The sequence below is a fragment of the Mytilus galloprovincialis genome, chromosome 2 (genome assembly GCF_965363235.1).
Source record: "Mytilus galloprovincialis chromosome 2, xbMytGall1.hap1.1, whole genome shotgun sequence".
In the NCBI taxonomy this organism is placed as follows: Eukaryota; Metazoa; Mollusca; class Bivalvia; order Mytilida; family Mytilidae; genus Mytilus; species Mytilus galloprovincialis.
Genome location: NC_134839.1, coordinates 84,811,258 through 84,833,351, shown reverse-complemented (window position 1 = coordinate 84,833,351; position 22,094 = coordinate 84,811,258). Strand labels below are relative to the sequence as shown.

The 22,094-nt window shown below is 31.6% G+C and overlaps 1 protein-coding gene across 4 annotated transcripts in view; it reads right to left on the bottom strand.

The window, feature by feature from the left end:
- Positions 1–1,912: 1,912 nt before the first annotated feature.
- The window catches only part of LOC143064660 (uncharacterized), a 65,324-nt gene continuing 45,142 nt past the window's right edge, over positions 1,913–22,094 (bottom strand). For 3 of the 4 annotated variants that reach the window (XM_076237645.1, XM_076237642.1, XM_076237644.1), the window contains 5 exons: positions 18,418–20,860; positions 15,892–16,010; positions 8,256–8,390; positions 6,902–7,084; positions 1,913–5,397 (listed from right to left, as the gene is read on the bottom strand). In XM_076237645.1, coding sequence (XP_076093760.1) covers positions 5,224–5,397; positions 6,902–7,084; positions 8,256–8,390; positions 15,892–16,010; positions 18,418–20,860 — 3,054 coding nt within the window. In that variant the 3' untranslated portion in view covers positions 1,913–5,223. Of the gene's footprint in view, positions 5,398–6,901; positions 7,085–8,255; positions 8,391–15,891; positions 16,011–18,417; positions 20,861–21,374; positions 21,911–22,094 lie in introns of those variants that run through there. The other variant, XM_076237646.1, reaches the window with a different exon arrangement.

The window sequence follows — 22,094 nt, the reverse complement described above, 5'->3', positions numbered from 1 at the left end:
AGATCTTACTTTACTGAACATTCTTGCTTCTTACAATTATCTCAATTTATAATGAACTTGGCCCATTAGTTACAGAGGAAAATATTTTGTTAAAATTTACAAAAATTTACAAAATTTACAAAATTATTAAAAATTGACTATAAAGGACAATAACTCCTTAAGGGGTCAACTGACCTTTTTGGTCATGTTGACTTATTTGTTGATCTTACTTTGCTGAACATTATTGCTGTTTACAGTTTATCTCTATCTATAATAATATTTAAGATAATAACCAAAAACAGCAAAATTTCCTTAAAAATTTCTAATTCAGGGGCAGCAACCCAACAACCAGTTGTCGGATTCATCTGAAAATTTCAGGGCAGATAGATCTTGACTTGCAAAACAATTTAACCCCATGTCTGATTTGCTCTTAATGCTTTGGTTTCAGAGTTATAAGCCAAAATCTACATTTTACCCCTATGTTCTATTTTTAGCCATGGCGTCCGTCTTGGTAGGTTGGCAGGGTCACGGCAAACATTTTTTAAACTAGATACCTCAATGATGATTATGGCCAAGTATGGTTAAATTTGGACCAGTAGTTTTAGAGGAGAAGATTTTTGTAAAAGATTAAAAAAAATTGGTAAAAATGACTATAAAGTGCAATAACTCCTTAAGGGGTCAACTGACCATTTTAGTCATATTAACTTATTTGTAGATCTTACTTTGCTGAACATTATTGCTATTTGCAGTTTATCTCTATCTTTAATAATATTCAAGATAATAGCCAAAAAACGGTATAAGTTCCTTAAAACTGCCAATTCAGGGGCAGCAACCCAACAACCGGTTCTCAGATTCGTCTGAAAATTTCAGGGCAGATAGATCTTTACCTGATAAACAATTTCACCCCAGTCAGATTTGCTCTAAATGCTTTTGTTTCAGAGTTATAAGCCAAAATCTACATTTTACCCCTATGTTCTATTTTTAGCCATGGCGGCCATCTTGGTTGGTTGGCTGGGTCACCGGACACATTTTAAAACTAGATACCCCAATGATGATTGTGGCCAAGTAGTTTCAGAGAAGAAGATTTTTGTAAAAGCTAACTGACGGACGATAGACGCAGTGATGAGAAAAGCTCACTTGGCCCTTCGGGTGAGCTAAAAACGGACTTACACAATCCTATAGTCAAATTGCTGTGATGTTTAAGAAGATAAAGATTGATTTTTCATTATGAACTTGAAATTAAACATTAAATTGTATTATATCAAGCAAATGGTTATATCTAGACAATATTCTGAATTGAATTACTATGAACTTCTTTCTGCAACTTGTGTAATGGTTTTTAAGTAGTGCATACAAATCATTTTAGAAATTGCATATCTGAGTAATTCTTATTACCGGTATATAATAGCTTGTCCTGGACATGTGTAGGATTTTATGAATATCTAAGAGACTGCACTATGTTGTGTGTACTTACAATGACAGGTCTGAAATGTAGCAAGGTGTGTGTTACCAGCCAACCACAATAGGGATTAGATTGAAATTTGTTAAATCTTGGCCCAAAATAAAATGAACAGGGTTTTAAGCAGTTGCTGAATTATTAAATTGAGGTCAAGGACAGACGACATATGCTGAACAGAAAGTTGAAAAAAAGAAGGTATCTGCATTTATAAGATATGAGGCGTACAAATCTTATTTCCTATGAAATACAAATTTTATTAAGGTGATTATTAGCAGAGTGTCTTTGTTTCATCAATGATAATCCAATAGTTTCAAAACATTTGGCCTTTTAGTTCAAAGGAAACTAGGTTAATCAGACAACAAGAATCATAAATTGTCTCTGGTGCTATGTTTTGTATCTGAATTGAATCGAGCCAGGTACCTTACCATAGGGCAAATTAATGACTAGGACTGAAGTATAATTATAGAAAATACATAAATTTTAAACAAATTTTATTTATATTTGTTTTCACATGCTTGTTCAACAATGTTTATAATTTAAAAAGCAATAAAAATGGCACATTCTTTTGTTCAGACAAAAGCTAAGTATTATACATGTAAAATACTTCTAAAGGCTGTTTATAAAATGCCATATATCTATAAAAATACAATATCATCATTCTGGACAAGATTAACAACTGTTTCTTAACTGTCTACTATATTTGCATAATGTGTTGTAACTTGCATTGGGAAATTAATTTTGAGAGCAACATTTTAAAAATTAATTGACATGTTGACTGGCATTAATGTTAATGTAAGAATCTGTGCATGCCTTTACACTTATACAACCATGACACCTATAAAAAGGCACTTTGATAAAAGGCTTACCACTTATAAAATCAATTCACAATTTTTCTATAATATTCATTTCAATTCTACACTTTGCTTTTAAAAAGCCCAAACAAAAATTAAGTAATGAAATGTTTTTCCAGGAAGCTATTTTTTTTTACCTAAACATCCCCAAAATTCATCCATACAACATCATCTATTCTGGAAAAATGAAATGAATAGACATTGCAAAGAAATTTTTATAATTAATTAAATAGTCATTTACTCAGTTAAACTTTTCTATTTTAAAGAATTAAAACCTTTCAATCAATTTTCTGTAAATTGTTTGTTTCTGAAATTGGCCAAAGATAAAAAGTTTTCAGCGAATAGTATAATACTGCAACGAAGGTGGGAACTACTGTAAAATCTTTTGTAAATAGTATTAAGTAGAAAATTAAGGCTTCAAAATACTCTCAATACATCAAAGTCTTTAAGTACAACTTTCCCTTCAATTCGTTTTTCATTCTTCTAGAAATAAGTTATTTGTCAAATATTCATCAATAATAAACTACATTGAAGATAATTTTTGGCCATTTTTGCAACCAATAAAACTTAAAAGTTTGTAAGATAATAAATGGACATACAATCAACATCAAAGTAAAAAGAGATCATGTTTTCGATCTTTAGAAAGCACTGAAACTAAAATAAAATGGGAAAAGATATAATATAAAAATGTATATAATTAGTGAGTTAATGAAGTACAATGAGATTTCACTCTTCAATTGAGGTAGAGACAACAGCCATAGATACAGTACGTTTCTGTAATGATTGAACCATAATTTCTTTAGATTTTACCGCTCTGTATGTGAAGAATACATGTCAGTCATATCAGTTAAAAAGTTGCCTACACTTATTTAACAGTGATACCTTCATGAATAAAATCTGTCTATCATTAAAAATACTGAAAAATTAGAAGAAAAAAATATTTACTAAATTTTGCTTCAAATGTTATATCAAAATCTTTGAAAAACTTCCGTCAAACATGTCAAGGTTTTCTAAAATTTAAAGTCTTGAATGTATTAAAAACTTTTACCAGACAAATGAATCAATATGTCTTGCTTCAGCAACTTTGCAGGCTCAACAAAAATGGGATAATTTCAATATGAATGCATAAGAAAGATAGAAAGAGTATGAAAGAAAAGAGAAAAGAGAAACTAACATCAACACATACAATCACAAAGACTATTTCAATAAAAGAAGATGCCATTGTATAGCCAAGTGCACGCACTGTAAAACATACTATTCATTAAAAATTCTCACATGATCTCCACATGTGTTTTATTACATCACATGATCAATTAGGAAGAAGATATTGCTATAATACTATAAGCACCAAGAATCTCTGTCTTATTTAAGTATTTATAATTAGGCAACCAAATTTTTCATTTTCTTACTCAGTTACCAATCCAAAATGAAACTGCCTTACTGGTCAAATATAATATTAAAATGTAAAGGTCATGGTTTGTTAAAAACAACCATTAATGTGTCATTTTATCTTTTCTCTTAAAAATGCTATTTTGCTTTATTATGGGTTTAATATTCAGCTTTCTTTTTTACAAAATAAATTTTCACTATGAATAAAGCAGTTTTTTATTTTTATTTCAAAACCTTTAATAAAAAAAAATGTAGTCTATAACTTTTGTCCTCAACAGTTATGCATCTTAAAATAAAGGCAATACGCTATAAGTAACAAAATAAGGTTATAATGCAGTACTCCAATAATCTCACTAGTGCAATATCTAATTCCCAATCACTTAAAAACATGACAAATAAAACAAGACTCTGACAGTCACATCATTTAAATTCTAATAAAAATAATAACTACTTAATATAATATTTTATATATTTACATAATATTACAAAACCAAAACTTATGTACAAGTTGTATAAAAAGGCACTAACTCTTTTAAATGTACAAGGTATTTACATTGCTAATGCTATATTACTTCTTCATCAACTTGATCAAAATTCATGCATTCTAAATGAAGTAAATGATATTAATAAATCAATTAGTTTCAACAGCATTTTTACCCCAGAAAGTAATTCATTCATCTATCATAAACTTTTGCCATTTTAACCTCCATGCAGCAGCAAGTCTTAACAATTGAAAACACCACAAGTGTTGGAAGTTACAATAATTATGCTCTTTATTAGACAGTTCCTTTTCACTTAAACTGTTTTATAATTCAACAACTTTTTATATGTCCTTTGGACAATAATTTACAAAAATAAATTACAATAATGCATAGGCACATATAAACAAATGCATTTACTTATACCAAGCAATATGCCTGTTTCAGCACTAACCATAATATATAAAAGTCAACTTGTCATGGGCATCACTTTGTAGAGGAACACATTATGTGTATAAAATCATATTTCTACTTTCACTATTTCTGCTGTAGCAATTTTCAACCTTTTTTTACTGTTTCCTTCATCATATCTTGCTCACTACTATAAAACTTATAATTTGTTCAGAGAAAATTTAAATCCGAAAAACTTTCCAAGTAAATAAAAAAAAACTTTCAGGAAAATATCTAAACTGATAGTTTAATACAAAAGGCCACAAAACACAAAAATATCATTGAAAAATTTGTATCAAAATACAGAGTTAAAACAACCACTTTGTAAATATTCATTTTTTAAATAATAACAAAATATACTAAATTAATCACTTGTATAAACAACCTTTGTATTGCATACGTTTCACACCTGTGACATAACATTAAATAGTGACATTTATAAAATTTGTATCATGTGGCCTGATTTCTAAGTTATATTGTTTCTTTTTGTTCTCACATTATTATCAAACTACTGCTTTAGGATCAATAACAGAGTAATGAGTATCCACCAAAAGCCAGGACCTAGGCACCTTTTCTACTAGCACAGTTATCTCCCATTGTACAATTACTACAGATTTTATTTACACTGTTGAGCCCACTTTGGTAGAATTCGACGTCTAGCATTGGTGAACCAGTAGTTAATCTGATTAATTGTTAATCCAGTTTGTTTAATTAACATAGCTTTCTCGTCATCATTAGGATAAGGATTATCTTTATGCTGTCTTAACCAGTCCAACATTATAGCTACAGCCTGAAAAATAAATAAATTAATAATAAATAAAAGAGGAAAATATCCAACAACAATTTAATGGTAAACATCAATTATCAACATATTTGAAAACCCAGAAGCATTAATTGTGAACTACAACTTTTGTATCCCTATTCCAAATTACAGGATTAAGATCTGTAAAATCTTTACACAAATTTTAATTTAGTAGTTAACAAACATTCCATTTACAAACTATATCACCTGCTCACATCAGTCATATAAATTATAAAATATATTAAAAACCTCACATTGGTTATTTACAAAATTAAAGAAAGAGAGAAAGAACAAAAAAGTGATATTTTTTTTATGTTTGTTAAATAATTTTTATCACTTGTACATGTATTAACACTTATCAGTACAAAGTAATGAATAAAATATAAATTTTTAGTAATTTTGTTTAATAATTTCTCAGCAATGGTATCATCTCAATCCTAGTTATTGCCAAGAACCAGCTCCTGGAAAGCCAAGGCAGGTATCAGTGACATACCCACATAAACATAATCACGTCATTACCTCCTGTTCAACATTTTTACACTTCAACACAATTATTACCTGGAAGAAAACTCCAGGGAAACCCATTCAATATATTATGACCTTTCAAAAAAATCCTTTAATAACATATCAATATTTTTAACCATATATAAACAAATGTAAAATTAAAAGGATTTGAAATCTTGTTTGACTAAGGCTCTTAGAAAATTATTGATCATCTGATACTTGTGAAGGAAAAATGTGTTGAAAGAAAGGATGGAAGGACTGGTGAATGCAATATATCCCTATGATCTCCATGCAAGAACAATATAGATCCAGTCTTTAAAGTGTCCAGTTGATAAAACTAGATGTGTCAAAGCGACACGAATGGCCCCATCTCAAAGATTTAAAAAATATGCAAATTCAATAACACATGTGGACACAAACATGATGGTAGTCTCACATATCAAAAATCAGCTCAAATTCTGGAGGTGTATAGAAAAAAAGTCTGTGTAATTGTGATTTCCAACAATTTCTAAAACCCTTAAATTTGGTAAAAATTAGTGGAGCAGAACAAAACTTCAACTTGATCTGTAACTCATTATGAATAACTCACATACCAAATATCGGCCCAATATCTGAAAGCATTTAGAAAAAAAGTCTGTATAACTGTGATTTTCAACAATTTTTCAAAGTCCAAAGCCTGTAATTTCGGTATAAATTAGCAGAGCAGAATAAACTTAAACATGATCTGTAACTCATCATGGTTAACTTACATACCAAAAATCAGCCCAATATCTGAAGGCATTTAGAAAAACTCTGTATAATGGTTTGTTGTTGAATGATGGAAATTACGGATTTCAGAATTTCGGAATAACGGACAAGGGTAAAACTATATGGCACTGACAACTTTGTTGCGGGGCCATAAAAAAATTATGTGGCCATTTGAGACAGGTGATCTCTAAAAACCAAAAGATTGAACAAACAGAATGTGCTTTTCTTTTTGAACAGTTACCTCTTTGGGCAGACTAGGGTGTTTCTTTGATTCTGACTTGTTACTATGGTTACTGCTACTGCTAACAAGACTGCCATTATCATTAAAATCAGCCAAGTCTTTCAGAGATTTGAACTGGCCACTAAATGCTGACATCTCTAAATTCTTCTTGGCCATTGGTGAGGCAAACATTCCACCTACCATCTACAAAAATTTTTAAAAATCCTTATAAAATTGTCTTGTAATGGTTGTCATCAAATTATCATAAAACACATGTTCTATTATTAGATTGTTAGAGTATACTTAGAATTACTTTATATTTATTGTTTTTTATTTGGTATCAAATTAATAATTAAGATCCATTTTGTTACATCTGGTGATCAGTCTATTTAGCAATCGCCAATGGCAGTAAGCAATATTTAAGAACAACTGTTGTTTGACCTGCTAGTCAAATGTGTTTTGTTAAAATATTATATATAAATGAGTCTAACTTAAAGGGGCACTAGCTACGATATATATATAAAAATAAAGTATGTTTTTTTTTAGATCAATCATTAATCAAATTGGAATAATGAAAAAATAATTTGCTTTTAGCAATCAATTACCTTTAATTTTGTTGAAATAAGCGATTAAACATAATTTTTGACTGATTCACTTGCAAGTGAAAACGTCATCATCATTCTAACCGGTATTCATGTGAACTTCAAGTTAACCCCTAGCTAGAGATTGACAACGCATGCATTGTACGTGTACTGGTTATTTAAAGAAAAAGAATGTCAACAATGAAAGTAAAACTACGGTAAATCATTTGATTACTAATTCGATGCACATAAAATCATTCTTATATGGTTAAAAATAATGAGAAACATCTATTTTTAATCTATAAAATAAAATCAAACAGACCTATAAAAATGCAACTGCACGTGTTGGTTTAATCTATTCGTATCTTTATTTTTGTTTACATCGCTTATATGGTCATCTGAGGTCAAATCGATAGTTAATTAGATGGCGTCTGGACTAAAATACACACGAAACGAACCTATATATTATCTACCCCATGCTCTGTAAACTGTTTATTTTAGACTTTTGATAGTTTGGATAAATGTTTTACATTGTTATAAACCAAATATGAGAATTTGAGTCAAATCGGTTACAATGAATTTGACAGCTAGTGCCCCTTTAAGTTAGAGAACAGAAACAAAAGTTTCAGCAATTTGTCTATTTGTAAAGGGGCATAACTCTAGAACAAAAATTCAAACTTAATCTGTATTTTGTGAGGCATAAAAATTTAAGATTGTTTACACCAACAGTAATGTTAACAAAATCATAAATTGGAAAAACAGATTCTTGAATATCGAAATACAACATGTCTAACCATCATATTATCCATAGCACTAAATTTGTGATCTTTTGTTGGTGTCTCCATCTGAGGTGTCATTCCTGGACCCATGGGTCCACCCATTGTTGTTGTTACTTGGTTCTGTGAATTAGGAACCTGGAATGTTGCAGGCTGAAAAAAAAAGCAAAATTTATATAATTGTTTATAAAAAATATTCCTGAAACACCTTAATCATTGAAACCAGCATTGTTTGCAGTAAAGATTCCACTAAAACATATATTAAATTTATGAATAATATTGGATGCATGACTATATACCTTATATTTACAGTTACACACTCTGCCAATGAAAAAGCACTAATCCCTTTTTTAGTAAATATTCTTGTCCCAAACATCTGGCCTTTACAGACCTTCTTCCTCAGTAAGTTATATTAAAAACATTGATACTCTTATCAACTATCATAAGTATAATATGTTATATTAAAGATCTGAGACATCAATCAGGTCAGATGTCAGCGATTCCTACATGAAATCTTCCAATTAACTGGTCATTCAAAATTCAGATCACTTGACAGCAAGTTTGAAATAAAAAAAAGAAAAAAAAGTTTCTAATTTATCCAGCAGATGGAAACATTTACACTATCTTTTTAGGGTTCTTTACAACTTTTCATGAGATTACTAACAAAGCAAATATATTGATCAGCGCTGATTTTTAATGACAATCTAGTTATTGCCGATGCAAACATTATGATAGAACCTTATTCATAAATTTCATGAACATGCCTTTAATGAACATATTGTGGGAGCTCTAAAAAGACAGAAAGATACTGGTTTGTTTGTGCCTCTTGCAACCTATTAAAGCATTGCAAAAATATGTGGTCAAAGCAATATTAGCCAGTTGAAAGGGATTCCTGAAAGTTCTAAGAAGATCATACCAAAACAAAGAGAAAAGTGATAAATCTTGGCAACTAAAATCCATTGTTTATAGTCAGACAATGACATTAAAGAAAATGTGTTGAGGACAATAAGTGTCATGATTATATCATGGTCAAACAATGAGTGATAATAATAGATAACAGGTGATAAATGTAACAACTGACCATATTATACCCTCTAATCTTACAAAGTCCAGTCTCATGATACATGTAGTAGGGATCACCAACAGATTTATAACACTAAGAAACAAACTTGTTAACAACCCTGGAGTATCAAACTCCTTGTGTCATACAAAAGCTTCTTACAATATAAGAAAAAAAGATGGTCTTATTTATAAGAAATTTTATACAGGTTTAATTTATTTGTTTAAATCTATTATGTCAAAGCTAAAGTATATTCAGTTATTCAGGAATTTTACCAAAAAGGCCAATTTTGTTTCAACTTCTCGACCAAACTCTGGCATTTTTTTTATACAGAGATTTTCATGCAGACCCTCCAAGAAATACCAAAAGAATGAAGAATATCTATGAATGTGTCATAGTAAATCACAATGAACATTTTTCCATGTTGTAAAATGCCTGAGTGGTATTTGATGAAATCAAGCACAATATATCATATTTATACAGACATAAACAACTGATAAACCATATTGATGTAAATCCACACTTAAGTTTGACCTTATCATTCATCACTACACGTTAAAAAGGGAGGGAAAAATAAAACAATATTCTTACTAACAGATACTGACAAACCCAAAGACAGATAACATCTTAAAATTACTCAGGTCAAAGAAAAAAACATGGTTAGGCAAAACAAGAAATAGAAATATTAACACAAGGTTAGTCCTTCCTTCAGTGTAACTGGCACCACACATGTACAATACTATGGCCTAGTCATTGCATGTTATACTCATTAGATCTGCATGATATAAGCCTGTCAGTTAGTGCAATATCATAGCCAGTCTTTAATTTGTCAGTCAAGCACAAAATCAAGACTAGATCTGGAGTGATATTGGAACTGTTTTTGTTTTTGTTTTTTTTTATTTAAAACCTTTACAAATGCAGGTAATTTTAAGTTGATCTGAAAGACCCCACACACTCCTAATGAAAGCAGCTGTCTTAAATCTGTTTGGTGTAACCTTACAAAACTAATAAATACAGAAACAAAGAGTTGAAAATAAAGTCATGGAAATAGAAACAGGTGAGCCCAAAGTTTTACCTACTGGCATTAATTACCGGTCTTAAATCTTATGTCAAGTGAATGATGATCCTATTGCTGTTGAAGTTATTTAAAAGCCCTAAATTCCAGTAGCACGAAAGATGTGTCTGAAGAGTTGCAACTAGAGAATTTTTGTAGTTTTGCTAATTCTGATAATTTGGGGTCACACCCTTTAAAATATGGAATATAATTAAGAAGAACAAAGTCTGCAATGAAAATATCAAAGTCAAAGAAATACAGACAAGGCCATAGCTAAAAAGAAGCAATTAAAGCAAAATCCACAAAATAATGCATAGAGTCTGAATAACAAAATCCTCACTGGGAGTCATCACAGTACTCCATAGCGTAAGCTGTTCCTGCTCCACTAGTGACACCTATCAGATAACATTCTACTTCAATCTCTATAATAAAGGCTTTGTTTCGCAGCAAGTAACGCTGGCATTACTAAATTCATATGACCATTAATACATGGCAATCCTCTCAAACATGTTTGAAATGAAAATACAAACTGTTTTCATGATAAGGATACAAGAGAATGACTGGTACATCAAACAATTATGTATATAAACAAAGAAAACTCAGTAGTTTTGAATTGTCATTCCAGAACTGTTGATTTCAAACTGGGCAGACAGAATTATACTTATCATCACCAAAGCAAAAGTTATAAATCTTTTTATCTAGTAATTCAATTTATTGAACTAGTTACTACATGTCAAATGAGATTTTTTTTTACTTAAACTTAATTTCTTTAATATCTTGAGTAAAAGCAAATATTATTAATACAAAATCACAAATCATTTCTCATGTGATTTACGTTTCATTCTGACAAAAACAAAAGTGCACACACTGAAATGTCTCGCCTTCTTGATATTATGTTGATAGTCCTAAGTATAAAGCTTGATTACAACTGTCACATAAACTTAACATTAACCAAGATAGCTAAACAAAAACCAATGAACCATGAAAATGAGGTCAAGGTCAGATGAACCATGCCAGGCAGACATGTACAGCTAACAAAGCTTCCATACAACAAATATAGTTGACCTATTACTTATAGTTTAAGAAAATAGACCAAAACACAAAAACTTAACACTGTGCAATGAACCGTGCAATTGAGGTCACGGTCAAATAAAACCTACGGGACTGACATATAGATCATAATATATTTCCATACACCAAATATAGTTGACCTTTGGCATATAATATTAGATAAAAAGACCAAAACTTAAAAACTTAACTTTGACCACTGAACCATGAAAATGAGGTCAAGGTCAGATGACATCTGTCCGCTAGACATGTACACCTTACAACCATTCCATACAACAAATATAGTAGACCTATTGCATAAAGTATGAGAAAAACAGACCAAAACACAAAAACTTAACTATAACCACTGAACCATGAAAATGAGGTCAAGGTCAGATGACACCTGCCAGTTGGACATGTACACCTTCCAGTCCTTCCATACACCAAATATACTTATAGTATCTGAGATATGGACTTGACCACCAAAACTTAACCTTGTTCACTGATCCATGAAATGAGGTCGAGGTCAAGTGAAAACTGTCTGACGGGCATGAGGACCTTGCAAGGTACGCACATACCAAATATAGTTATCCTATTACTTATAATAAGAGAGAATTCAACATTACAAAAATTTTGAACTTTTTTTTCAAGTGGTCACTGAACCATGAAAATGAGGTCAAGGATATTGGACATGTGACTGACGGAAACTTCGTAACATGAGGCATCTATATACAAAGTATGAAGCATCTAGGTCTTTCACCTTCTAAAATATAAACCTTTTAAGAAGTTAGCTAACGCCGCCGCCGTAGCCGGATCACTATCCCTATGTCGAGCTTTCTGCAACAAAAGTTGCAGGCTCGACAAAAAATTACCAAACAAAAGTGTAAATGGCAAGGATCTCTAAGAAGAGCATTTACAACAGGTATGTTATTTTCTTTAGAAAAGTCAATATATATAATATATATATAAATGTTGTATGTATTTTATACCAAATACTTGACAGAATAAAATAGCAATGTTTAATTGTGCAAGATACATTTTGAGAGGCCTTATCATCAAGTCATAGTGATATTAGTAAAAACACATGGCTGTCTGATTAACCAAACATTCCTCCCTTATAACTCACCATAAGGCCAACTAAAATTAATTGGTAGATTTTCATCCAAATTTTTGAAAATAATGGGGCGGGTGGGAGGATTTTATTTTTTAAATTTTATTTCATTGAAACCCTTTTGTGACGAGTTCTTCATATATGCAAGTGTAATAATAAGCTTATAGAATGTATACACAAGTATGAGGAATCTTACATAATATTTCAAATCCTTAAATAAATATATCTAATTGCGGCTTTAAAAACTCAACAACAAAAACGTGTGAGAAATACTCTCTTCAGTTAGACTACATGTACCTACACAAAATGTATTTTGGTTTCTAAACAATGGTTTGTATTACCATAAAATGAAGCAAATGCATTGGTATGCAACACAATTATTATGAGTACAGAATAAAATGAAAACTAAGAAGATGTTGAAAATAATAGGGTTGGTACTTTATATGCAAGATGAAAATATAATTATCATGTAAAACATGAACTTAATAATAAAAAACAAGTTGTTGTTTAATGAGTCTTTTTGGGTGTATTGATTGGGACATTTGCTGTTTGTCAACATAAAAAAACAGCCATGGGTACAATCAAAGGGCTTGCATAAATAAAATGCGTATGTTAGTCGACTTTTTAAATTCAATAAACGGTCATACATCTAACAAGTTCGTGCTTGTGTTTCAATATCTATAATTCAGTCATGTTTTCTGTATCAATGGTTTCCACGAATCTTGTGCTTTGGGTATCATTTACAGTTTAAATTTCCTGAGACAAAGTCATTGCATAAATAAAAAAGTCCGCAGTTTTCTAATCACAGAAATTTGTGACATACCGCGATTTGCAGTCTTGGAAACATCGTTTTTCTCGTAACACCAATATTTCATGTCGTTCTCGTTATCAATCTTTACTCTCGGAAGATGATGTTATCATCATAGAGCAGCGGAAAGGTCAACTTAATCATTTTGGTTAGATTTAATCGAGGTACAAAACCGAAATTTAAAACAGGAAGCATTGAATGAAACGAAATTTTACAACCGGTAACGGGAATGAACAAAATCCGGAAATCGTAAATTTTATAAAATAAAAAAATTCGGGGCGGGGCGATTTCAGAGGGGCGGGCGGGGATGAAAATCTATCAATTAATTTTAATTGGCCTAAACACAATTTTTATTTATAATTCTTTTGTTGATTTTTTTTCTCTTTTTAAACAAATTGCTCCTCCTGTTCCTAAACAACTCCAATTAATTGTGTATTGGACTTTGTTTAGTACCTTAATTCCTTTATTGTATACTTCTGAATTATGAGAGCTTTTGAAACTTTTTATATACCTTTAATATGATTTATTCCTTGATCTCAAATTGTTTATTTCAGGTAATAAACTTTGATAACACAGGACAATATAATACATATGATAGAATTTATCAAAGTAACTTGAGAAAATGAAATATTAAATGAAAACCCAATACACAATGTAAAATGTGTATTTTAGAATGAATCATCCAGCTGTAATTTTATCATCTGATTAAACGTTTTAATGACTTTGTATAAATCTGTATAGTAGCCAAGGCCTTGTTATCAAATTCCTTACATTCCCAGGGAGGGGCTGAGAGTTGTTTGTCAAACAATACACAATCTACTTGGTCAGTGGTCGGGTCAGTGATTAACAATAGCCAGGCGGAGAACCTATCACTTGAGGACCACCCATTTTGAGTATTGGTAATACATGGAGATGGTATCTCGCCAAACTTTAGTTATTCAATCTACCTTCATATTCAGCTTGATCGACAAGTTGACAAAAACAGCTCAGCCAGGCATACTGAGAGCAGATACTTTTCTTTTTGACACCACCTAGTAGTTCAAACCTTTTAATGAATAAAAATTTAGGTTTCCTAGATGTGGCAGCCAGGTGTGACTTGAATGTATTTACTTTTTACTGAATTTTCATAGACTTTACCAATGAAACAAGATTTTGGTAGACCATGATGAAGGTGTCATATTAAAGTTACAACAATATATACATGATATATACATGATATACAATGTATTATAATTTAAGATTTTACTAGTTCCTTTTGTATAATAAAAAATCCATATATTTTAACCAGACTGTTTTAACATCACATTGACAAACAATAGTCAGGTTAGATTATGATAGGTCATTTGATTCTAGAAACGAACTGAGGACTAAAGCTGACGCTTAAAGTTAAAGCCAATGAAACAGTGAAAAACAGTTCATATGACCTTTATTTATTAGAATAGTATTCGTCTATTGAAGATGAACATCTGAAAGCATATTTTTTTATTGTAAATTATTCAGCAGATTTACAACAGGTCCATATTTTGACCTTTAAAATATCTATCTCAATGATTTCAGTGTTGATTTGGAATACAAACTTTACTATTCAAAAATACTGAACAACTCTGAAAGGATCTAAGTACACATACTGTGGATAAATTTATTTTTGTGGATTGAGGAAAACTTGCTTTTTTATTGATGTTTAATTTCGTTGTTTTGGTAATCTGCATACATTCCTTTAGGAAATTTATAATTTGTTTAACATTTAAATTCTTGGTTTCCATGTTGATGAACACGAATAATAATGAATCCACAGTAAATTAACTAGTTCAAAAAGTCAACGTAAGGATTGATTAATTGTGGTGAATTTCTTCTCATCAGCACAAAAGGGTATTGAAGGCTAGGGACATTTTAAAAGTAGCTGATCACAAAAAAGCTGTTGATAAGAGAAAACGCTGCTGACCAATCTTGAGAAATGTGTAATGAAAATATTTGAAAAATATTGAAAAATTTCAAAGTATCAATCATAAACTGATAAAGTAGGTGTCAGACAGATCTGAAGGGTGCTACAACAATTCAACTGATCAATTTCAAGCTGAAGTCATTCTGTTTATTAGTTTCCCAGAGAAAATTTATTTAAATATGAATTGTATGAACAGAAAGACAATATGAACAAAAAGGGTAATTTCAATATTTCCCTAACTCCTTGAGTGGAGAATGGTTACTTACACTAAACTTATATGTTCACTGAAGCATGGTATTTGGGTCAACTTTATTTTGAGGGATCTTTTGATATACATGAATCAATTCTTAAATGGCCATATTTGCTTATTATCATCAACATGATCAAGGGATGTAAAAGTTTTTTATCTGATCATATATATATATATATATATGGCCTATATACCATCTTAACATGGCATAATACAGTCCGATTAGAAGTTTCTTATGTCATGTATTTCCTTTAAATATACATTTTTACAATGTATGAAGAGCAAAATATTTCTTAAGTATATATGTTGATAAGGGTCTAACTTCATATATATACCATTCATAGTTTTTTTAAATCTTTTTTATTAATTTATTTCTACAAACCTTTATCACGCTGTTTCTAACTGATCTGTCAAATTTTTCACAAAATTCTTCAATTGCACTTAAAGATTTCGATGTACTCTTTGTATGCTTATCCTGTTCTTGACGAGATCGAATTTTCTCTGAAAAAAGTAAATTAAAAATAAAAGCGATCTTAATTGAGTGAATTAAAAAAACTTTCCTAATAATCAATTCTCATCTACATACATGCACTAAAGCACTATTAGAGATCAATTAAATAACAATCAAATATCTTTTAATCAAAACTTTCATATTTTGTTTTCTGTGCCTTATATAGAATGGCTATTACCTATAACCAGGTGAAAAGTTTTACGATCAATGAGTATATTGTGGAAAAGTACTCAAGCAATCGCTAGCGGCAACAACATATCCCCTGTTTACATGTGCAAATTGATGAAAATCGTTTTGAAACAACAGCAAATTACATTTAAAACCTCAACAGAAAAAAATCAATGGGTTATTGCAAGTGAGGAATAATTACTTTATTATGTAGTCCTGGTAAAAGTAAGAGAGAGATGAAAAACATAAAGAATACGAGTAAAACTATTGTCTTTCTAACATACTTTGTACATAGTGCAACTAGAAAACTTAACCAGCATGTACACCTTCATTAAAACAGTATTAGATTTACATTTCATGACAAAAATATCCAATGACTTCACATGAAAGGATGGCTGATCAATTTAACTTGCATATTAATTTAAAAAGAAAGCCTTGCACATGTGGGTGGTGTCACCAAATACAGGAAGTTTAGTCACCAATGTTGCTCCAAACAGTGTATGTAAATTGTATGCAATTCCTTCATGTCTTTAGTATTTGCCTTGCTTCCTTTCACTGATTTAATAGAGATAATTTTGATCAGAAACCACTGGTCTACACTGCAGCATTGTGAACATGTCAAGTTACAATCAATTGGAACGAACTGAGAGTTGATAATTTATATCAACTTCATTGAAATTATCCATTATGCATCAAACTAAAATTTCCATATGATGAGCATTTTTTAACATCTTTTTGTCTTAACTGCCACAAGCCTATGGTTTATATTTCCATATTATGCATAATGGTACCAGCAATCTGAGTGCATTTAGTATTTATGAATATCAGCAGCCAATTAAGTTTGCAAATTAAGATATTAAATGAAATGTCCTACAGTTTTCTTTTCCTTTAGTTAACATTCTTTTCCATATGTCCCACAGGTTTTTAACTTAACATATTGTAAATATATTCTGTAATCTTATATGTATCAAAGTGCAATGGGTTTAGATTTTTTTTATTTTAACATGTATTTTAATACTGCAAGTTTTAGCCTTGTGTCTATTGTTAATACTGTTGGTTAATAAATTAACAGTTTAAGATTTCAAGTACAATATATATCTTTTTAGGTAAATGAAAATTCTTTGAATATAATTCTCACAAAAGTTATAATGAATATTCATATTTAAGTAGCCAAAAGTTCATTTCACCTATCAAATAATTATTTTTCTCTGAAAAGGTAGAAGGAGTTTGGACAGGACCTATATTTGTGCCATGACATATTTTTGTTATATGAATTATTGTCCCATAGGGAATCATTTGTGATAAAGTCCCTCAATATTCAATCTGGTTGATTAATTTAATTAAAAAATATGCTACTACCTACAAGGTCAATACCATAATGATTTGAATTTTATATATACGTGAATAGAATAAAATACTTTTATTTTTACTCAAGCATGTTCCCTTTTCAAGAATGTCATGAATGTAATCTACCAAATTAAGACTATTTAGCGGGTTTGTAATAACATGACATGACAGGTGCCACATGTGGAGCAGGATCTGCTTACCCTTCATGGGCACCTGAGATCGCCCTGTTTCTGGTGGGGTTGGTGTTGCTTAGTCTTTAGTTTTCTATGTTATGTCTTGTGTACTATCATTTGTCCATTTTGTCTTTTTCTTTTCTAACCATGGTGTTGTCAGTTTATTTTCAATCTATGAGTTTGAATGTCCCTCTGGTGTCTTTTGCCACTCTTTCAAGATGTAAGAACAGTTATTTCGAATTCACTTCACACTGATCTACATAATAGTACAACCTTACTGTACTTCAATTAAATCCATTTTAAGGCTTGGGAAGACTTGAAATTAACAGACATCATAAGACATGTTACATTTTGTACAATGTATGATGATTAAGTCAATCAGATAAACTTGACTGGATAAGTTAGATGAACAAGAAATTTAAAGGTTAGTAATTCCTACTGTACTTTTTATTTATAACATGCATCTTGAAATCATTATATACACCAAATATAGTTGACATCATTCTTATAGTATCTGAGAAACTGACCTAATATTGAAATCTTCAATCATCCATGTTTACCAATACCATCTGATAACAAAAATATACGTATATATTATATATGATGTTGTCTTAACATTTCTGAAGGATTTCAGTGAGGTTGCTGCTATAAAACTATATAAAATAGTACTGTTTTCATGTAAAACTCAATTCTTTTTTTATAATCTTACCTATTAAACAATGATGAGCATATTTCAAGGCATCCATGATGACACTTTCCACTGCATAGTTATTTTGATACTGTCCGTTTGGTGGATTCCTATGTAAAAAGTTTTGTAATAATTTGTCAAAATCTGCCGGTAAATTACTTATCAACTGATATGGAAAATGTGGTGATGCAAAGTTCATGTCTGCTATAATCAAATCCCGTAGTAATGGAAAGAGAGGGTGTGATCGGAAGGCACTAGAACGATCGGTTATTAAATGCTGTATAAAACTTTGTTGCGATGACAACATTGGTGGACGGTGTGGTGACCCTGTTTTACAACTCTGACAGTTTGGTATAGTACAGGGCATTGGAGGACCTCCTCCTTGCATAGGATTCTGTCCATGTGTTTGCATGTCTGGCACTGGCATCCCAGACATACCAGGATGTGATCCTTTTGGATTCATCCCAGGTTGCGGTTGTGGTGTCTGAGGAGCAGAGCCTCCCCAGTTTGGCTGACACAAATTTTGAGCACTATTACTTTGTTGAGTTTCTGATGGGAACATCCCACTGTTCATATTAGCACCTTGCATTCGATTATATTGTGGTTGATCAAATTCATTACCCATATTGCCTTGTCGCATAATCTGGGGTTGCTGTCCATTCATATGCATTTGTTGGGACATATGATGTTGATTGAAATCGTCATCTTGGAAACCTGAATTACAGTTTTGTCCCATCATTCCACCTTGTGGGGTACCATGAGGGTTACCCATCATTTTAGGTCCTGTATTCATCATACTACAACTATTATTCATATTCTGCCCTTGATGGCCAAATTGATTATCACAGAAGTTCATATTGCCCATTTCATTTTGTTTGTAACCTTTGTTTCTCTGCATAGAACCATACATTTGTTGCTGAGCATTCATCTGCTGCATATTACATGAATTTTGTTCATTAAAATGTCTTAATGGCTGCATTCCCATTGGGGCACCACCCGAACAAGACGAAAAGTCTGGCTCTTGCATTGGGTGATTTTGCATAGAACTATTGTAATTATTGATAAACATATTATTCTGATTATTGTCCACATCAAAAATATCCCCTGCTTTGCTATGAGGATATTCAAATGTCTGTGCTGATGCCATTGGATTATCCCCACTCCCTGGTCGACTATTACTACCACGGGGATAATTCAAATTATACGGAGCAATGTCAGGTTTCATGCTTGATGACAAACGTGGTAATATTTTGGACGGAAGATTTCTTTGGTTTTCTATAAGATCACAGTCAGGTATATTTGTATCATAAGGATTGTAACCACCTAAAGCTTCTGATGAATGCTGTTGTTGCAATACTGGACGTTCACAGTCCCCTGCAAAATGAACACTTTTTTGATCGGGTAATGATGCTGAGCGATGAATTGCAGTCATTGAAGATGATGCAGATGCTGATGACTGAACAGAAGAACCATAACTTCTAACACTTCCAGTATCAGCTGAGAAATAACCATTATCCATCGGAGATTCCCTGTGTCTTGAATACTGTTGTGTTTGTGGCGGGAATCGCATGTTTCCATTTAAAGCACATGCTTGATTCATCTGATTTGGCTGTTGAGGCACATGATTTTGTTGCATTTTTCCAGGCCACTGCTGATGCATGTTTTGAACATTAACATTAGGTGGCGCTGGACGACCTAGTCTTTGATAATTATATGCACCTGACGATGATTGATTCCCTCTTTGCATACATTTCTGGGCAACCTGTTGTTGTGAAGTAGCCTGACTGTAAGGGGGAGGTTGCTTCTGTGGAGTTGATGTAGACGGCTGTGGTGAAAATGGACCTTGTGTACTTGATATACTTGGTGATGCAATACTTTGTGAATTTGACGAAGGCCGACGAGGTGTTGGAGGAGTAGGTGGAGCTTTGAAAACATCAATAGGTGGTTTTATTCTTACAGGACTTGGTGGCCCTGAAGTAGACACATGAAATCGTTTGGCTACAGGACTACTAGAACCACTTGATGTTGCAACTGTACCATTTGTACTTGAAGCCTGAGAGTATGTTGTAGTGGGACTACCACAAGTCTTTGATCTATTTGTAATTTCAGCACTAAAGGTTGTTTTGTTCGAAGGTATGGCAAAAGTCACAGAGCTGGGTACAGGAGCTGAACTGACATTCGCTAATGTGTTTTTAATGGCTTCTGGAGTCATGTACATGTGTGGATCGACCATGTCCTGTTCCATTAAAAACTCCACAAAATCTAACTCCATCCCCTCCTTCATTCCTATGTCCTCACATATCTCCTCCAAAAGTTCATTGGGTAATCGATCATCATCCATGTCTTGTTTGACAGGAGGTGGAGAAACAGGAGGGGATGCTAAGATGTCTGCATTATCCATGTCATCCTGAGAGTGCACACTGGATGCCCCAGGACTAACAGGGGCCTGTCTGTACTCCATTAGCTGTAAAATAAAAATAAAATTTTTAACGTATTGTTACTAGTTACTATGAAAGATATGAAGTTGACATTTTCTACTGAAAACTGATAAAAAAATGTTTGATACAGATTATATATGTACCGGTATGTATACATTGGTGTACTTGTAGACCTTGTAACAAGATAGCTGAAGCAATCTTTTAATTGAGGACCCATTGTTTGCCGTGGGCTGTTTTTTGCTCTTTGGTCAAGTTGTTGTCTCTTTGACACATTTTGCATTTCCATTCTCAATCTTATTTCACAAACTTTACCCCTTGCTTTTATATAGATAGAAAGATGAATAGATAGATACAGATAGACATGATTGATACTTATATATTGACATAGTACATGTAGTATACTGGTAGATATTTCTAACTTATGATTATCATTCCCCTCAATTATTTTGACACTTTTGTTAAAAAATTATATAGATCAATATTAATTCACAGAATTCTGATAATTTCATTACCACAAAAAATGAAAAATTTCAAACCTACCTCTGTTTACTGATAAAAGCTAGATCCATCATAGAATCACAAAATCATTTTTTATATATAATCCAATACTTTTACACTTAACAACATGTTTATTCCATTTTTAATTGCAAAAATTTTCACATGTTAAAATGTACCACATATTTACAAATGGTCTTTTTTGTTGGATACACTTAGTCAACCATTCACTTATACAACTCATGTATCCTTTAAAAAATATATTATAAGTCTAACTAAATCCTCATCAATTTGGCCAATTAAATCTTCTTACAAGTTACAGATATCAACCGTCTATAAATATTCATGCAAATAGGATTTTTTTACTGGTAAGACAGTGTATTTTACACACTACTAAAACAGTATGTAGAACTTTCAAAACTTTCCTCTATCAGTATAAAATCTGGGTCAAAAACAGCAAATGAAATAAATTCCTTTAATCTTAGTTTGTGTATTTGGTACATCTCAAGAGAATCTACCTGTCTCCAGTTTACAGGTAAAATCTTTGCGCTGATAACGTAGGTCGACCTATACAATGAATGAGTCGGCCTTTGTGTGAAATATTGCCCTCGGTGATATTAATTTGCTTAGTCCATTTATCGCTATTCACCTAATGACAAGTGCCCCTCCTCTCTCGTTCATTCATAAAATTACAATGAATACATTCCACGATAAAACGGCTCTTTAAAAGTTTTAAACAACTTCAATTTAAATTTTACTTTCTTT